Here is a 12403-nt window from a genome sequence, read left to right as displayed (position 1 = left end):
GTCATTGTACTATAATGTAAGTCATTGTACTATAATGTAAGTCATTGTACTATAATGTAAGTCATTGTACTATAATGTAAGTCATTGTACTATAATGTAAGTCATTGTACTATAATGTAAGTCATTGTACTATAATGTAAGTCATTGTACTATAATGTAAGTCATTGTACTATAATGTAAGTCATTGTACTAAATGTAAGTCATTGTACTAAATGTAAGTCATTGTACTATAATGTAAGTCATTGTACTATAATGTAAGTCATTGTACTATAATGTAAGTCATTGTACTATAATGTAAGTCATTGTACTATAATGTAAGTCATTGTACTATAATGTAAGTCATTGTACTATAATGTAAGTCATTGTACTATAATGTAAGTCATTGTACTAAAATGTAAGTCATTGTACTATAATGTAAGTCATTGTACTATAATGTAAGTCATTGTACTATAATGTAAGTCATTGTACTATAATGTAAGTCATTGTACTATAATGTAAGTCCTTGAACTATAATGTAAGTCATTGTACTATAATGTAAGTCATTGTACTATAATGTAAGTCATCAACTGGATGCACATCCCCTACTACCACCAACATTTTGCAAAAATACGAATTGTTGGGTCCTAATTGACAATTATAGAAAGATCTTTAATTCAATCAACTTCTTGAAAACAAAGCTTTTGTTGCCAGAGTTACTATAATATAAAGGAGTTTAAAACATTAACTCAATGTACGTCTATAAACACAAATTGGTCATTTCTTAAATGGTATTTATAACGTTTACTACTATGTTATTACCCGCCCTGAAAACTACGAATTTTTCCAATTTCAAGTATGCAGATCTGTTTGATGGATCACAACGTTGAAATCAACGTGGCAACTAAACGTTACAGTGAATGACATACTCAGTCGGATGGTGGAAAGGTTTGAACTGAGATATTGCCAAGTTTAGTTAGAAGGTCAATTTTTAAAAAATCAAAAATGATTTCTTGTCATAAATGATTGATTCAACCCTTTTTGTACATCTTCTGGAAATACCAAAACTTAATTTCACTTCTAAATATTTTTTTACAACTAGTCAAGTTGAAAAAGTATGAAATATGGGAAAAGTTGCTGGATACCTTTCCCATACATCTGACCATAACTTCATGAAAAGTCATCTGATTTACTTCAAATAAAGAAAATTTTTTTTCAATCGATTAAAATGACACTTTAACTGATAGATATTTTAAGGATGAGTTTTCTGGCCAAAATTTTTAAGACGCGTTTTTCTACCGTACAGAAGAATAGGTTGAAAATTATTCATTAATAAGTCTTTAAAGTGAAGAAAGTTTTTGCACTTTTGTCTTCATAATATTATATGTTAAACTAAATCTAAGTTTCACACTTTCAGATCGTAGTGACGACGACTTTCAACAAAATTAATAAATATCAAATTTGATAATTATAATAATAATAATAATAATAATAATAATAATAATGATAATAATAATAATAATAATGATAATAATAATAATAATAATAATAATAATAATAATAATAAATAATAATAATAATAATTATAATAATAATAATAATAATAATAATAATAATAACAATAATACTATCATCAAAAATATGAATAACAATAATTCAATACCACAGGTGATTGCTCACAAGGGTTTTAAGGCACCTGTCACACTTTAAACTCATTTCAGCGCCATTTAATAGGAAGACCATGGGTGAGTGAAACGACAGTAGATATGGAGTTTAGATACACTCAAAAGCACCAATAAATAACAATGGAAAATTGAATGTAGGCTTCAATTTAAGATACGAAAACAGATATAAAACAGAGGTTTCGGATGATTCTTCTTAACACCACCACTACCACATTATGTCATTCGTCTGTAGCGTTTCATTCATCTTGTTTTGTTAATAAAGAGGAAACCTGAAACCTCCATTCTATCTGTTTTTGTATCTTAAATTGAAGCCTACATTCAATTTCACATTGTTATTGATTTCTTCGAGCTACGAGCAGCACCATTTACACTCAAAAGCACCAAAGAAAATGTAAGACAATTACAAGTGGATACCAAGAGCTATCTATCTTGTGTGTCTGAGATCACCACTAAGACCTAACCATACACAGACTTGCCAACCAAACTTAGCCATTTGAAAACATTTATCACTTTTTTCCACACAACTATTCCACTATTTTAATCATCCCCCCTCCCCCTTTTTTTTTGTCACAAATCCTGACCTTTATCATTTTGCATATTTTAGTCAATATTCCCATATTATTATTATCATATTTTGGACCTCAAAGCGTATTTAAATATGAGAAACCATACTGGTTAGCAAGCCTGCCTTACAGAGGCAGCATCCCCACAAAAACTATTTGTCTCAATAGTCTTAACTCACTCAACTCAACCCTACCACCGACTACATCCGTAGTTTATCCTGGGTTACTTTTACCCTGTGCCTATTTATTACACTTTTCTGAGACAAATTATAGGCATAGTATCAAAGCTAATGTCTTTAGATTTTGCATGTTAATGATAGTTTAATAAAACTATCTATGCACGTGCTCATTTGTTACAGTGCTTGCAACGCCATACGAAAGATTCCTACCTAGCAATAATAATGATTATTATATAATATAGTATTGGTATGTAAGTACAATGAAACAAAAACGTTATAAAACATCAAACAATAGAAGAGAGAGAGACATAATTTGCAGTAAACCGTGAACCACACAAAATACACTAAGTCGAATGTAGAAATCTATAAAATTTGGCACGGAAATATTCTATGATGCATTCAAGTTCAAGGTCTAGAGGAGTGGAAAACTAGGGTTCAAGCTATCAGGGAACCATGACCATCCTCTGGAGTCGGACTTGTTAAGCATACAGTAGACTAGCATACAGCATTAGCATAAGTACAGTGAACAAAAACATTGGAACAATTTAAACAACAAAAAGCAGGAGGCTTTTTCTGTTCTTTTTTTTTTCTGTAGTTAACAAAGATTTACACAAAATAAAAAATACATAAGTGATATGTACAAATCTATACAACCTTGGGCATAACAATACCATCATGCATTTAAAGTCTGGAGGGGTGGAGCAGCAGGGCTCCAGCTGTCCGATCCGTGACCATCTCCAGGAGTCAGTAGGCTGAGGCGGCGTTTTGTAGACTTGGAACATGTCTGGTGAGTACAAAACAATACAAAAATTCCGTGACAACTAGAAACTTTTTGGTAATTTGCCTTTGAGAGATAGTCTTAAAAATTTGAACTTTTAAAAAGCACAATATCTACTAAATAAGCTCAAAGCGCTTTTAAAAGGGTCCCTGACAAACAGCAACATCTAATATGTAGAAAGAGACATGACGCCTATTACTATTAGGCGATATTACAATATTATTTTCCTGACAGAGACAACACTGTTAATGGCCAGGTACTCATTTTACTTATTTTTTTTTCTTGTATTTTTCTTTCTCGCTTTATCTGGCATCTTTCATACACACTTGTTCTGTTCTTTATCAAAGACAGAGAGCATGTTGGAAAACAGATACAGAGGGATAGAAGACACAGTAAGTGCCTCCCTGCCCACTATGGGATGTCAAAAAAAACCCACCCAAGCAGTAGATTCAGCTCCAGATTTTGGTCAAGTCTATGCTTCTACGGCTTCATCACGAGACCAGATATCATTGATAAAATACACGATAAAAATACTCCTTGATTTACTTGCTATCAAACAACAAACTTACCGCTGCAAATGGGTCAGGAGATGCGAAAGGGCTGTCGTTTTCTTTGTCAGATTCAGGGCTGAAAAACCCCCGGTGATGAGCGAATTTCTTTTTCAGAGCCATAGCAATAATGGAGGCTGGATCTGTTGGGTCTTGGCGGGGCTTTGGTCTGAATGGGGTTCCTCCTGGTGACCTGAAATTCATTTGAAAATCCTCATCACAAGTCAGCAAATGGGTTCAATTTGTCAACAAACCTGAACATGTTCGTGTATCAAAAGTTTCAAATCCCTTTACAATAAAGGTTTCCTAAATCTTGAAACCATGAACTCTGTGAATGCTGCTTCCTCAAATTCAGAGAATCCTGGCAACAGCAAAAGTGCTATTTTGCAGCCACATCAGATTACCCGGTTTTCATGACAAGAAATGAAGTGAGTAGAGAAGCGCAAGAAGACGATAGAGAACAAAACTCTTGTGGCAATGGGGAGTTGAACCCGTGATTCGACTGTTACGGCAACTGTGCCTGGCTGAGAAATGGATGCTCTACAGTCGACGCCATCCAACACTCCAAAAAAGTGGTTTCAAAGATAGAAATTATCTTTGAGTTCTCGCAACTTCTTGAGGTCATGAGAGGGCCTCAAGATAGATAGCTACTACGTTTGAAACCACTTCTTTTGGAGTGGTAGACAGACTCAATTGTGGAGTGTTCTTCTCGTGGCCAGGTAGAGGTGATGTAACTGTCAGAGGAACTATTCAGGGTTGCCAATTCAGGAGGAAAGATTTACTGAACTTTAACGCAAACACATAGACTGACCCCCTTCTGAGTGCTGAACTCCAGTAAAAAGGCATTTTGTACTTACTTTTTTCCCCGTTTAGCAGGTGATTGGAAAATATACTGAAGGTTCATAACATAATAAATTCTGTAAATGTACGGAAAATTGGCAACCTTGTCTATTACAGAATAATACTATTTCTAAAACTAAAACTTTCAAACTTTGAATGATCCAAAGGAAAGCAAAACATACAAACAAGCAAGCTTACCTTTCAATAGTTTTGAGTTTAACGCTGCCAAGATCTCTGAGGATGTCGGTCATTTTTGGAACATCCGTATTGTTAGAATCCAAGTCGGAGTCACTGGAAGTGGAAAAGCCAACTTTCTTCTGTAATATTGTAAGAAATAATGAATTAATAATTCATGGAATGATATGAAAAATTACAAAATAAACACGAGGAGCTCGGAATTTTAAATAAATAAATAATAATAGAATTTTGCTATTCCACTTCAATTTCTACGTTTAAATTTGAAAAAAAAAAGACTCATTATCAAATATTTTCAAACAGAGAACCTTTAAAATAATGATAATATATGGACTGATAGGAGCCAAAATATCAGGGGGGCAGCACTTATTTTTAATATGTACCGTGACAACTTTCACTCAAACATGCAGTCAGAAACGAAGCAATATAATTATATAGTGTTACATTTTAAGATGTTTTTTTTAAAGAATTCTGAATCACTACTGTCTATGATATATCTTGGAAGGGAGTTCTAGATAAGGGGTGCAGAATATTCAAACGCATGCTCACCAATTTTGAGAATCATTTTTGGCTTCACTGGGAATGTGATTATCAGACTTTGATCTCAGATTTCTGCAATCAGAGTTCAGTGGTCTATGGTATGACACTCGTTTTCGGATCAGAAGGTCCTGGGTTCGAGCCTCACTCGCGCATAGTTGAGTTTGGAAAAGACCCTTTACTCAGATTCTCTCACCATACTCAGGTGTTGGCCAGAGACCACTGTAAAGCGCTTTGAGCATGTTTAGTGGATATTGCACTATATATAAGCTCAATTAAAAACAACAGTACAGATCTTATTATATTCTTTACGTTTCTCAACGGGAAGCCAGTTCTTGTTTTCATTTAATATCTCAAAAGGTTGAAGGACACAAGAGTTGTTTTTATTTATGATACCAACCTTAACTGACTTCAGGACATCCTGACCGCGGGGCTTCGTCAATGACATCATGGGAGGGAATGGGGGAGGAGGCGGGGGTGGTGGAGGAGGTGGAGGGGGAGGAATGCTGGAATCAGGTGAATTGACAGTATTGTCAGAACAGCTAGAGGACAGAAGAGGCTGGATGGGTTCGTATCCAGACTCGAGGCTAGAAGAGGGAGAAGGAGACTCGGGTAAAGGCAAAGCAGCCGCTTGTGAAATATCGGACTCTTTTGATGAGGATTCTGGAAGAGAAAAAAAAATATTTTAACATTCAGAAAGCAATAGAATTCAATTGAAAGTTTATTTCAGGCAGTTTACCAATCAGTGCTGATGAAAACTTGCCAACAAACCTCAACCATTTGAAATGATTTATCACATTTTTCCCAATATTTATGGTCAATATCTCATATTTTTCCCAAAATCTATGGTCATTTTCTCATATTTTTCCCAACATCTATGGTCATTTTCTCATATTTTTTTCCAATATCTATGGTCAATATCTCATATTTTTCCCAAAATCTATGGTCATTTTCTCATATTTTTCCCAACATCTATGGTCATTTTCTCATATTTTTTTCCAATATCTATGGTCATTATCTCATATTTTTTTCAAATATCTATGGTCATTTGCTCATATTTTTTTTCGAAAATCTATGGTCATTTTCTCATATTTTTCCCAACATCTATGGTCATTATCTCATATTTTTCCCAAAATCTTTGGTCATTATCTCATGTTCTTCCCAATATCTATGGTCATTTTCTCATATTTTTACCAAAATCTAGGGTCATTATCTCATATTTTTACCAAAATCTATGGTCATTATCTCATATTTTTCCCAACATCTATGGTCATTATCTCATGTTTTTTTCCGATATCTATGGTCATTTTCTCATATTTTTACAAAAAATCTATGGTCATTATCTCATATTTTTACCAAAATCTATGGTCATTATCTCATATTTTTACCAAAATCTATGGTCGTTATCTCATATTTTTCCCAAAATCTATGGTCATTTTCTCATATTTTTCCCAATATGTATTGTCATTATCTCATGTTTTTCCCAATATGTATTGTCATTATCTCATGTTTTTCCCAATATTTATGGTCATTATCTCATATTTTTCCCAAAATCGATGGTCATTATCTCATGTTTTTCCCAATATCTATGGTCATTATCTCATATTTTTTCCGATATCTATGGTCATTATCTCATATTTTTACCAAAATCTATGGTCATTATCTCATATTTTTCCCAAAATCGATGGTCATTATCTCATATTTTTCCCAAAATCTATGGTCATTATCTCATATTTTTCCCAATATTTATGGTCATTTTCTATTTTTTCCCAATATCTATTGTCATTATCTCATGTTTTTCCCAATATTTATGTTCATTTTCTCATATTTCTCCCAATATCTATGGTCATTTTCTCATATATTCAAACATGTTAAAAAATCAAAAATATCAAAATCAAACAATCATCGAATTTATGGAGACCTATCAAGCTAGAAGAGGGTAGTAAACTCCTGCTATTCCTATGACAATTATTTGCTTGGCTACTCCGATTCTCATCTAGAAGACAATATTTGATTACCTTCAACTTTTCTACTTTTAAAATCTCCCCCCCATTTTAATAAAAACTCTGAATTTCTGCATTTATCACATATTGGTCAACATTCCCATATTATCATATTTCAATCAACATTCTCATTACATATTCCCATATTTTGGACCTCAAAGCTTATTGAAATATGAGAAATCATACTGGTGGGCAAGCCTGCTGATATGGTGACAGGAAGTAAAAAAAAGAGGAATGTTTTGAACGATTGCCTTTACCGCACTAATTTTCCACTTATGACATAGTGGGTATGATGGAGGAAAAATAAAAGAAATACAATACACCCCGAGTACGGTGGCGGAATGTGAGTAAAAAGAGCCTTTTCCAAGGACTCAACTAAACACCACTCAGAGATTGGGAATCGAACCCAGGACCTTCCAATTCGAAGGCGAGTGTCATACCACAAGACTACATAACCTGTCCTTACCAGTAAAAGTTTGGCTGATGGTTGTATTCTCCTGCGTCATCACCAACAAGGCGATCTGTTGACGGAGAGATGCCAGTTCCTCCTCCATTTCGGATATTTTGTGGTCGGTTTCTGGATCTCGTGTCGAGGAAGCCAAACTGGAGCAGGATGAAGCGTTATGGATTACATTAGGAGTGGATGTAAAGCGGTTCCACTCCATCGATGAACTGGGAAAGGGATCGTCTCCGTAATCGTCATCATCATCATCAGACATAGCATTTATGTTGCCCGCCATTCTGTAAAAAGAAAAAAGAAAAGAACAGAATCCAGCATAGGTTATTTACGAGATAAAATTATGAGTTGAGAATGTCATAAATGTAATAAATATCTTGTCATTTTCATTTTTTTTTTCTTTTTTTGGGATTGTTAGGTAAGAACAAATGATAAACTTTTCTAACTTTCTATCTTTAATTTAGAATGATGACGACGACGACGATAATGATGATGATGATAATGACAGATCTGCTTATTTTAAAATTCAACAATTGGTACATTTTAGGAGATAAAAACTTGTGGTCCCTATAAATTAATCTGAAAAACAACAATTTACCCTCACAAGGAAAAAATAACATTTCGAAATCTGAAAAATTTTGTAGCCTGGCATCAACTTCCACTTTCAATAAGTTTTCAAGACATTTGAGACAGTCATAAAGTTCTCAAATAGAAAAAAAAGCCAAAATTTTGTAATTCTACAATTTTTTATCATAACAGAAGGCAGGCTGTGATGACGATGTAAATTATATCAATAATATAACAATTGTTTCTTATAAAGAGTAACAACAGAATTTAGTTTCCAAATTACTTTTTACAGATTTATTGATCTACAAAATATAGACGTCTAACTTCTACGTCATGGCACAAGACCGAAGGGCTAGAGCTCAGGTGGTCGCTAGTTCGGATAAGAAAGTAAGCACAAAATATAGCAAAAACAAAAACAAAACAACAAAAAAAACGAGATAAAAAAAAAACCAATGAGTCAAACAAAGAAAACCAAAAGTTACACTAACCTATACCTAACGATATTGTCTCCAAGATCCTCCTCCACCAACTGATTCAAACTGGACACTGAATCGGAGTAAGGAAGGCTGCCACAACTCGCCCATCGACTCATCATGAGAGACTGGGAACCAATATTTCTCTGTGAAATTAAATTAATTTTTCTATTTAGCAACATGAAAATTGACAGCACAAATATCAATATTTCTAGATGATAGACAAAAAAATATGATTCTTCGCTTTAAAAAAATCATAATTTAAATTGTTTTGGGTTTTTTTTTTCATTAAAAAATCTCTCAAGTTGGGGCAGCATGGCCCAGCGGTACGAAAGGTACCGAATACGATCACCTGCCGCCGCGCTGTGTGGCCTTGAGCAAGTCACCTCGCCGTAACTCAATTTGCGGCGCTGCACTGCGGCTGACGCCTGGGTTATTCTAGTCTTCCCTTGGAATAGACCCTAGAGACAAATTTCATTTCATTATTTTTAAAAAAAAAGAAAATCTAAAAATTAAGACTTCTTTATCTTGAAAAACTATCAACAGATCTGCCAACTTCATAATTCTAAAAATTCTAAGGAAAAAAAGTTACTTAAATGACCAAATTGTCCCAGCAAAACATTGCGATTGGCTTCAAAAAGTCCTTGATTAACGTATTATGTCACCAAAACAATCTTTTCAACATTCTCTATTAAACATGCTAAAGATACTCTGCAGTCAGATCAAAAATTTGTAATTCTACAAACTTTTCATAGCGGTTAGGCAGGTCTGTATCAATGAGAAATAGTAAAAGATTATTTCACATTATAGCATGGTATTGGTCTAAAGTATACAAATTAAAAGACCTCTGTTTTATTAGCAACAAAATACTTTTTTGGAGTAAAAAAAAATGTGATTGAAAATGCAAAATAGCCTTGAAATTGTATGACATTTAAAAATCCAATGCCTCTACCTTATACAGGTTTTCATCATTAAAAATATCAAATACCTCTAATTTAATCCTGGGATTGACAGGAGCGGGGAAGAATGCAGCTATCCATCTCAACAGAGTACGTCTGGTAAGGGGTCTGTGAATATTGGCATTCAAGCGCTCAACCTGACAAAGAATAACAAAAAAAGTAACTTGTTATTGTTAGTGAACAACAACTACAGTCAAAAAATTATTCTTGTGATATAAATAATCAGAATCCAGAATGACCAAATAAAAAAAAAATTATGGCAACTAAACTTATTTCTGTATTTTGTCGGAGTGAACGAGATGCTGAGAATTGAATTCACAACACTTGTGTGTCAAATTCATACATATCATCATTGAGAAAGATACAGAACTAGTTCTTTAAACTTCTCTTTTAAAAAGCAGAAATCATTATTTAGTCATTTTTATAAAAAAATTAAGGGTGGTGTTTTTATGCACGTCCATTGGAGGTGTACAAAAACGCACTGTTTTTGTATGCACCTCCGTTGGCGGTGATGGTAAATTAATAAAAATGTTGCTGCATACATCCATGAGGTTTAAATAGTTTTAGATTGTAGTTTAGCACGCTGCTTAGTTTAGTGATTACCGATGTATGTTTATTCAATGATAATAAATTAAAGAATAATAACAATAATTTTAAAAATCAAAAGTTAAAAGAAACATGAAACACAAATACTGATCTCAAATAAATACATAATTTTAGCAAATTAAAATCAAAGTTTTTTATAAAAACATGATTAAAAGTTTTTGAAAAACAAAAAGAGAAAAACAAAAAAAACAAAAAAAAAAAAAACAAACATATTGTCTTTCTCAATAAAGTAGACTTTAAAAAATATGTCTTCTATTTTCTGGTTTTAAATATTTCGATTTTTTAAATTATTATTATTTTTATATAAATTTATTAACAAACACATCCTACAGATGTCACAATATAACTTTCGCCATGTCCAAATACAGAAACACAATATCGCTGATGAGATTGGGTGGGATGCGCATGCTTGACGGAGGTGTTTAAAAACGATCCGTTAAGATACACCGTCAACGGAGGTGCATAAAAACACTACAAAAATTAATATATAGCTCCTGATGAAACTGCACACATTATCAGACTTGTGTAAGTGGGAAAGACACATTTTATAAAAAATATACCAATGAAAAGTCAAATTATGAGACACTTGATTTCATCATATTACTACACTTACCAGCCTGTTGAGAAAAACATCAAGCAGGTCAATAGCTCTTTGCAGAATATTTTCTGCATCCTCAATAACATCCGTCATCTTTAATCACAGTAACAGTCAGGTCAGATATCTGCAATAATAGATAAAAAAGCAGTCTCAAATTAAATCAAAGCACTTTTTAATACATGTGAATAAGAACAACAAAAGTAGGAGCAACTGTTACTGTTACTTGATGGATGAAACAAATGACAATAATATAACATAGAAATAACTGTAATTTTTGTTTTGATATGTCATATTGGGATTTAAGCATGCAGTGGCAGTTTCCAGTTTCCTGTGATATTTGCGCCTTCCGGCCCCGCTGCTCTGTCTTCGATGTGCTGTTTTTCAGGATTTGCTTCCTTAGCCTTTGACCATCCAAGGTCTGTCCACAAGGCAGTGGCGGTTTTGCTTCAGAGTGTCCTGCTCCTAGAACGATTGCTGTCCCCTGTTAGCGAACTCGACCTGTCCGGGTTTTTGTACGGAGTGTCCTTCTCTTAGATGGATTGCGGTCCCCCGTTTACGAACTCCATCTGTCTGGGTTTTTGCTCAGAGTGTCCTTCTCTTAGATGGATGTCGGTCCCCTGATGACGAGCTCCATCTACCAGTGGTCAGATGGTCTAAGTTGGGAATCCGGAAGGATGTCCTGTAGAGAGTCAGTCCCTTTTCCCCCCCCCCCCCCCCATGTCGTGGACAACACCCACACCCAAGGGTGTGGACTAGGGGAAGCTGAAATCGACGGTTGATTTCCTCCCTTCTTCCTTCCTTGTTGACGATGCTGACCGTTGTAGATCATTCTTGGTCTGGCCTCTCACTTACGATCATCGAGACACGCCGTCACACACAAGCCCTCCGACCGCGACAAGGTCATATGATCCACTGGAGAGTGTTTTGATATGATTTTAACTCGTCTTGGAATTTGTTAAAAGACTTATAAAAATTAAAAACAAATGCCAACCAGTGTAGACTCAAACCTTTCCACAACGATTGAAAATGTAGTAACTACCATGATTGCCAGAACTCGGTATTCTGGCTGTAGGACTACATGGCTAGGATGGGTCCAGATGGCCGGTGATCACGGAATTACTAAGTTAAAACTAGATATTAAATAGATAGATTTAAAAGTATAAAAATATAGCTTACCCTGAATCTAAGCAGTAGGTAATTGAGAAAGAAGTAAATGAGAGAGTAGTGAGTATGGTGTCTGTATCAGGAGTCTGTAAGCTGAGAGAGTTTGGTGTCTGTAGGATAAGAGAGAGAGTCGAGAGGTCCCCACGGTTTTTATATGAGAATGAGCCGGGTCAGCTCGGGACGAGGCAGAGCGGAAGTATGAATGACCATCGCCATGGTCACTGTAGCCGTACGATTGTTTACGGCTTGAGATCCCTATTAAAAAAATGAATGAC

General features: G+C 34.5%; 1 protein-coding gene across 2 annotated transcripts in view; it reads right to left on the bottom strand.

Annotated features, from left to right (window-relative positions):
- Positions 1–2979: 2979 nt before the first annotated feature.
- The window catches only part of LOC144962678 (uncharacterized), a 10283-nt gene continuing 859 nt past the window's right edge, over positions 2980–12403 (bottom strand). The window contains exons 2-9 of one of the 2 annotated variants that reach the window (XM_078895810.1): positions 10980–11088; positions 9790–9897; positions 8817–8947; positions 7771–8045; positions 5702–5964; positions 4768–4886; positions 3751–3922; positions 2980–3187 (exon numbers count right to left, since the gene is read on the bottom strand). In XM_078895810.1, the coding sequence (XP_078751936.1) occupies positions 3077–3187; positions 3751–3922; positions 4768–4886; positions 5702–5964; positions 7771–8045; positions 8817–8947; positions 9790–9897; positions 10980–11057 (1257 nt within the window). In that variant the 5' untranslated portion in view covers positions 11058–11088 and the 3' untranslated portion in view covers positions 2980–3076. The remainder of the gene's footprint in view (positions 3188–3750; positions 3923–4767; positions 4887–5701; positions 5965–7770; positions 8046–8816; positions 8948–9789; positions 9898–10979; positions 11089–12403) is intronic. The other variant, XM_078895811.1, reaches the window with a different exon arrangement.

Source organism: Berghia stephanieae, chromosome 1, assembly GCF_034508935.2.
Source record: "Berghia stephanieae isolate SIO BIC M18660-M18661 chromosome 1, UCSD_Bste_1.3, whole genome shotgun sequence".
In the NCBI taxonomy this organism is placed as follows: Eukaryota; Metazoa; Mollusca; class Gastropoda; order Nudibranchia; family Aeolidiidae; genus Berghia; species Berghia stephanieae.
This window is presented reverse-complemented; position numbering and strand designations above follow the sequence as displayed.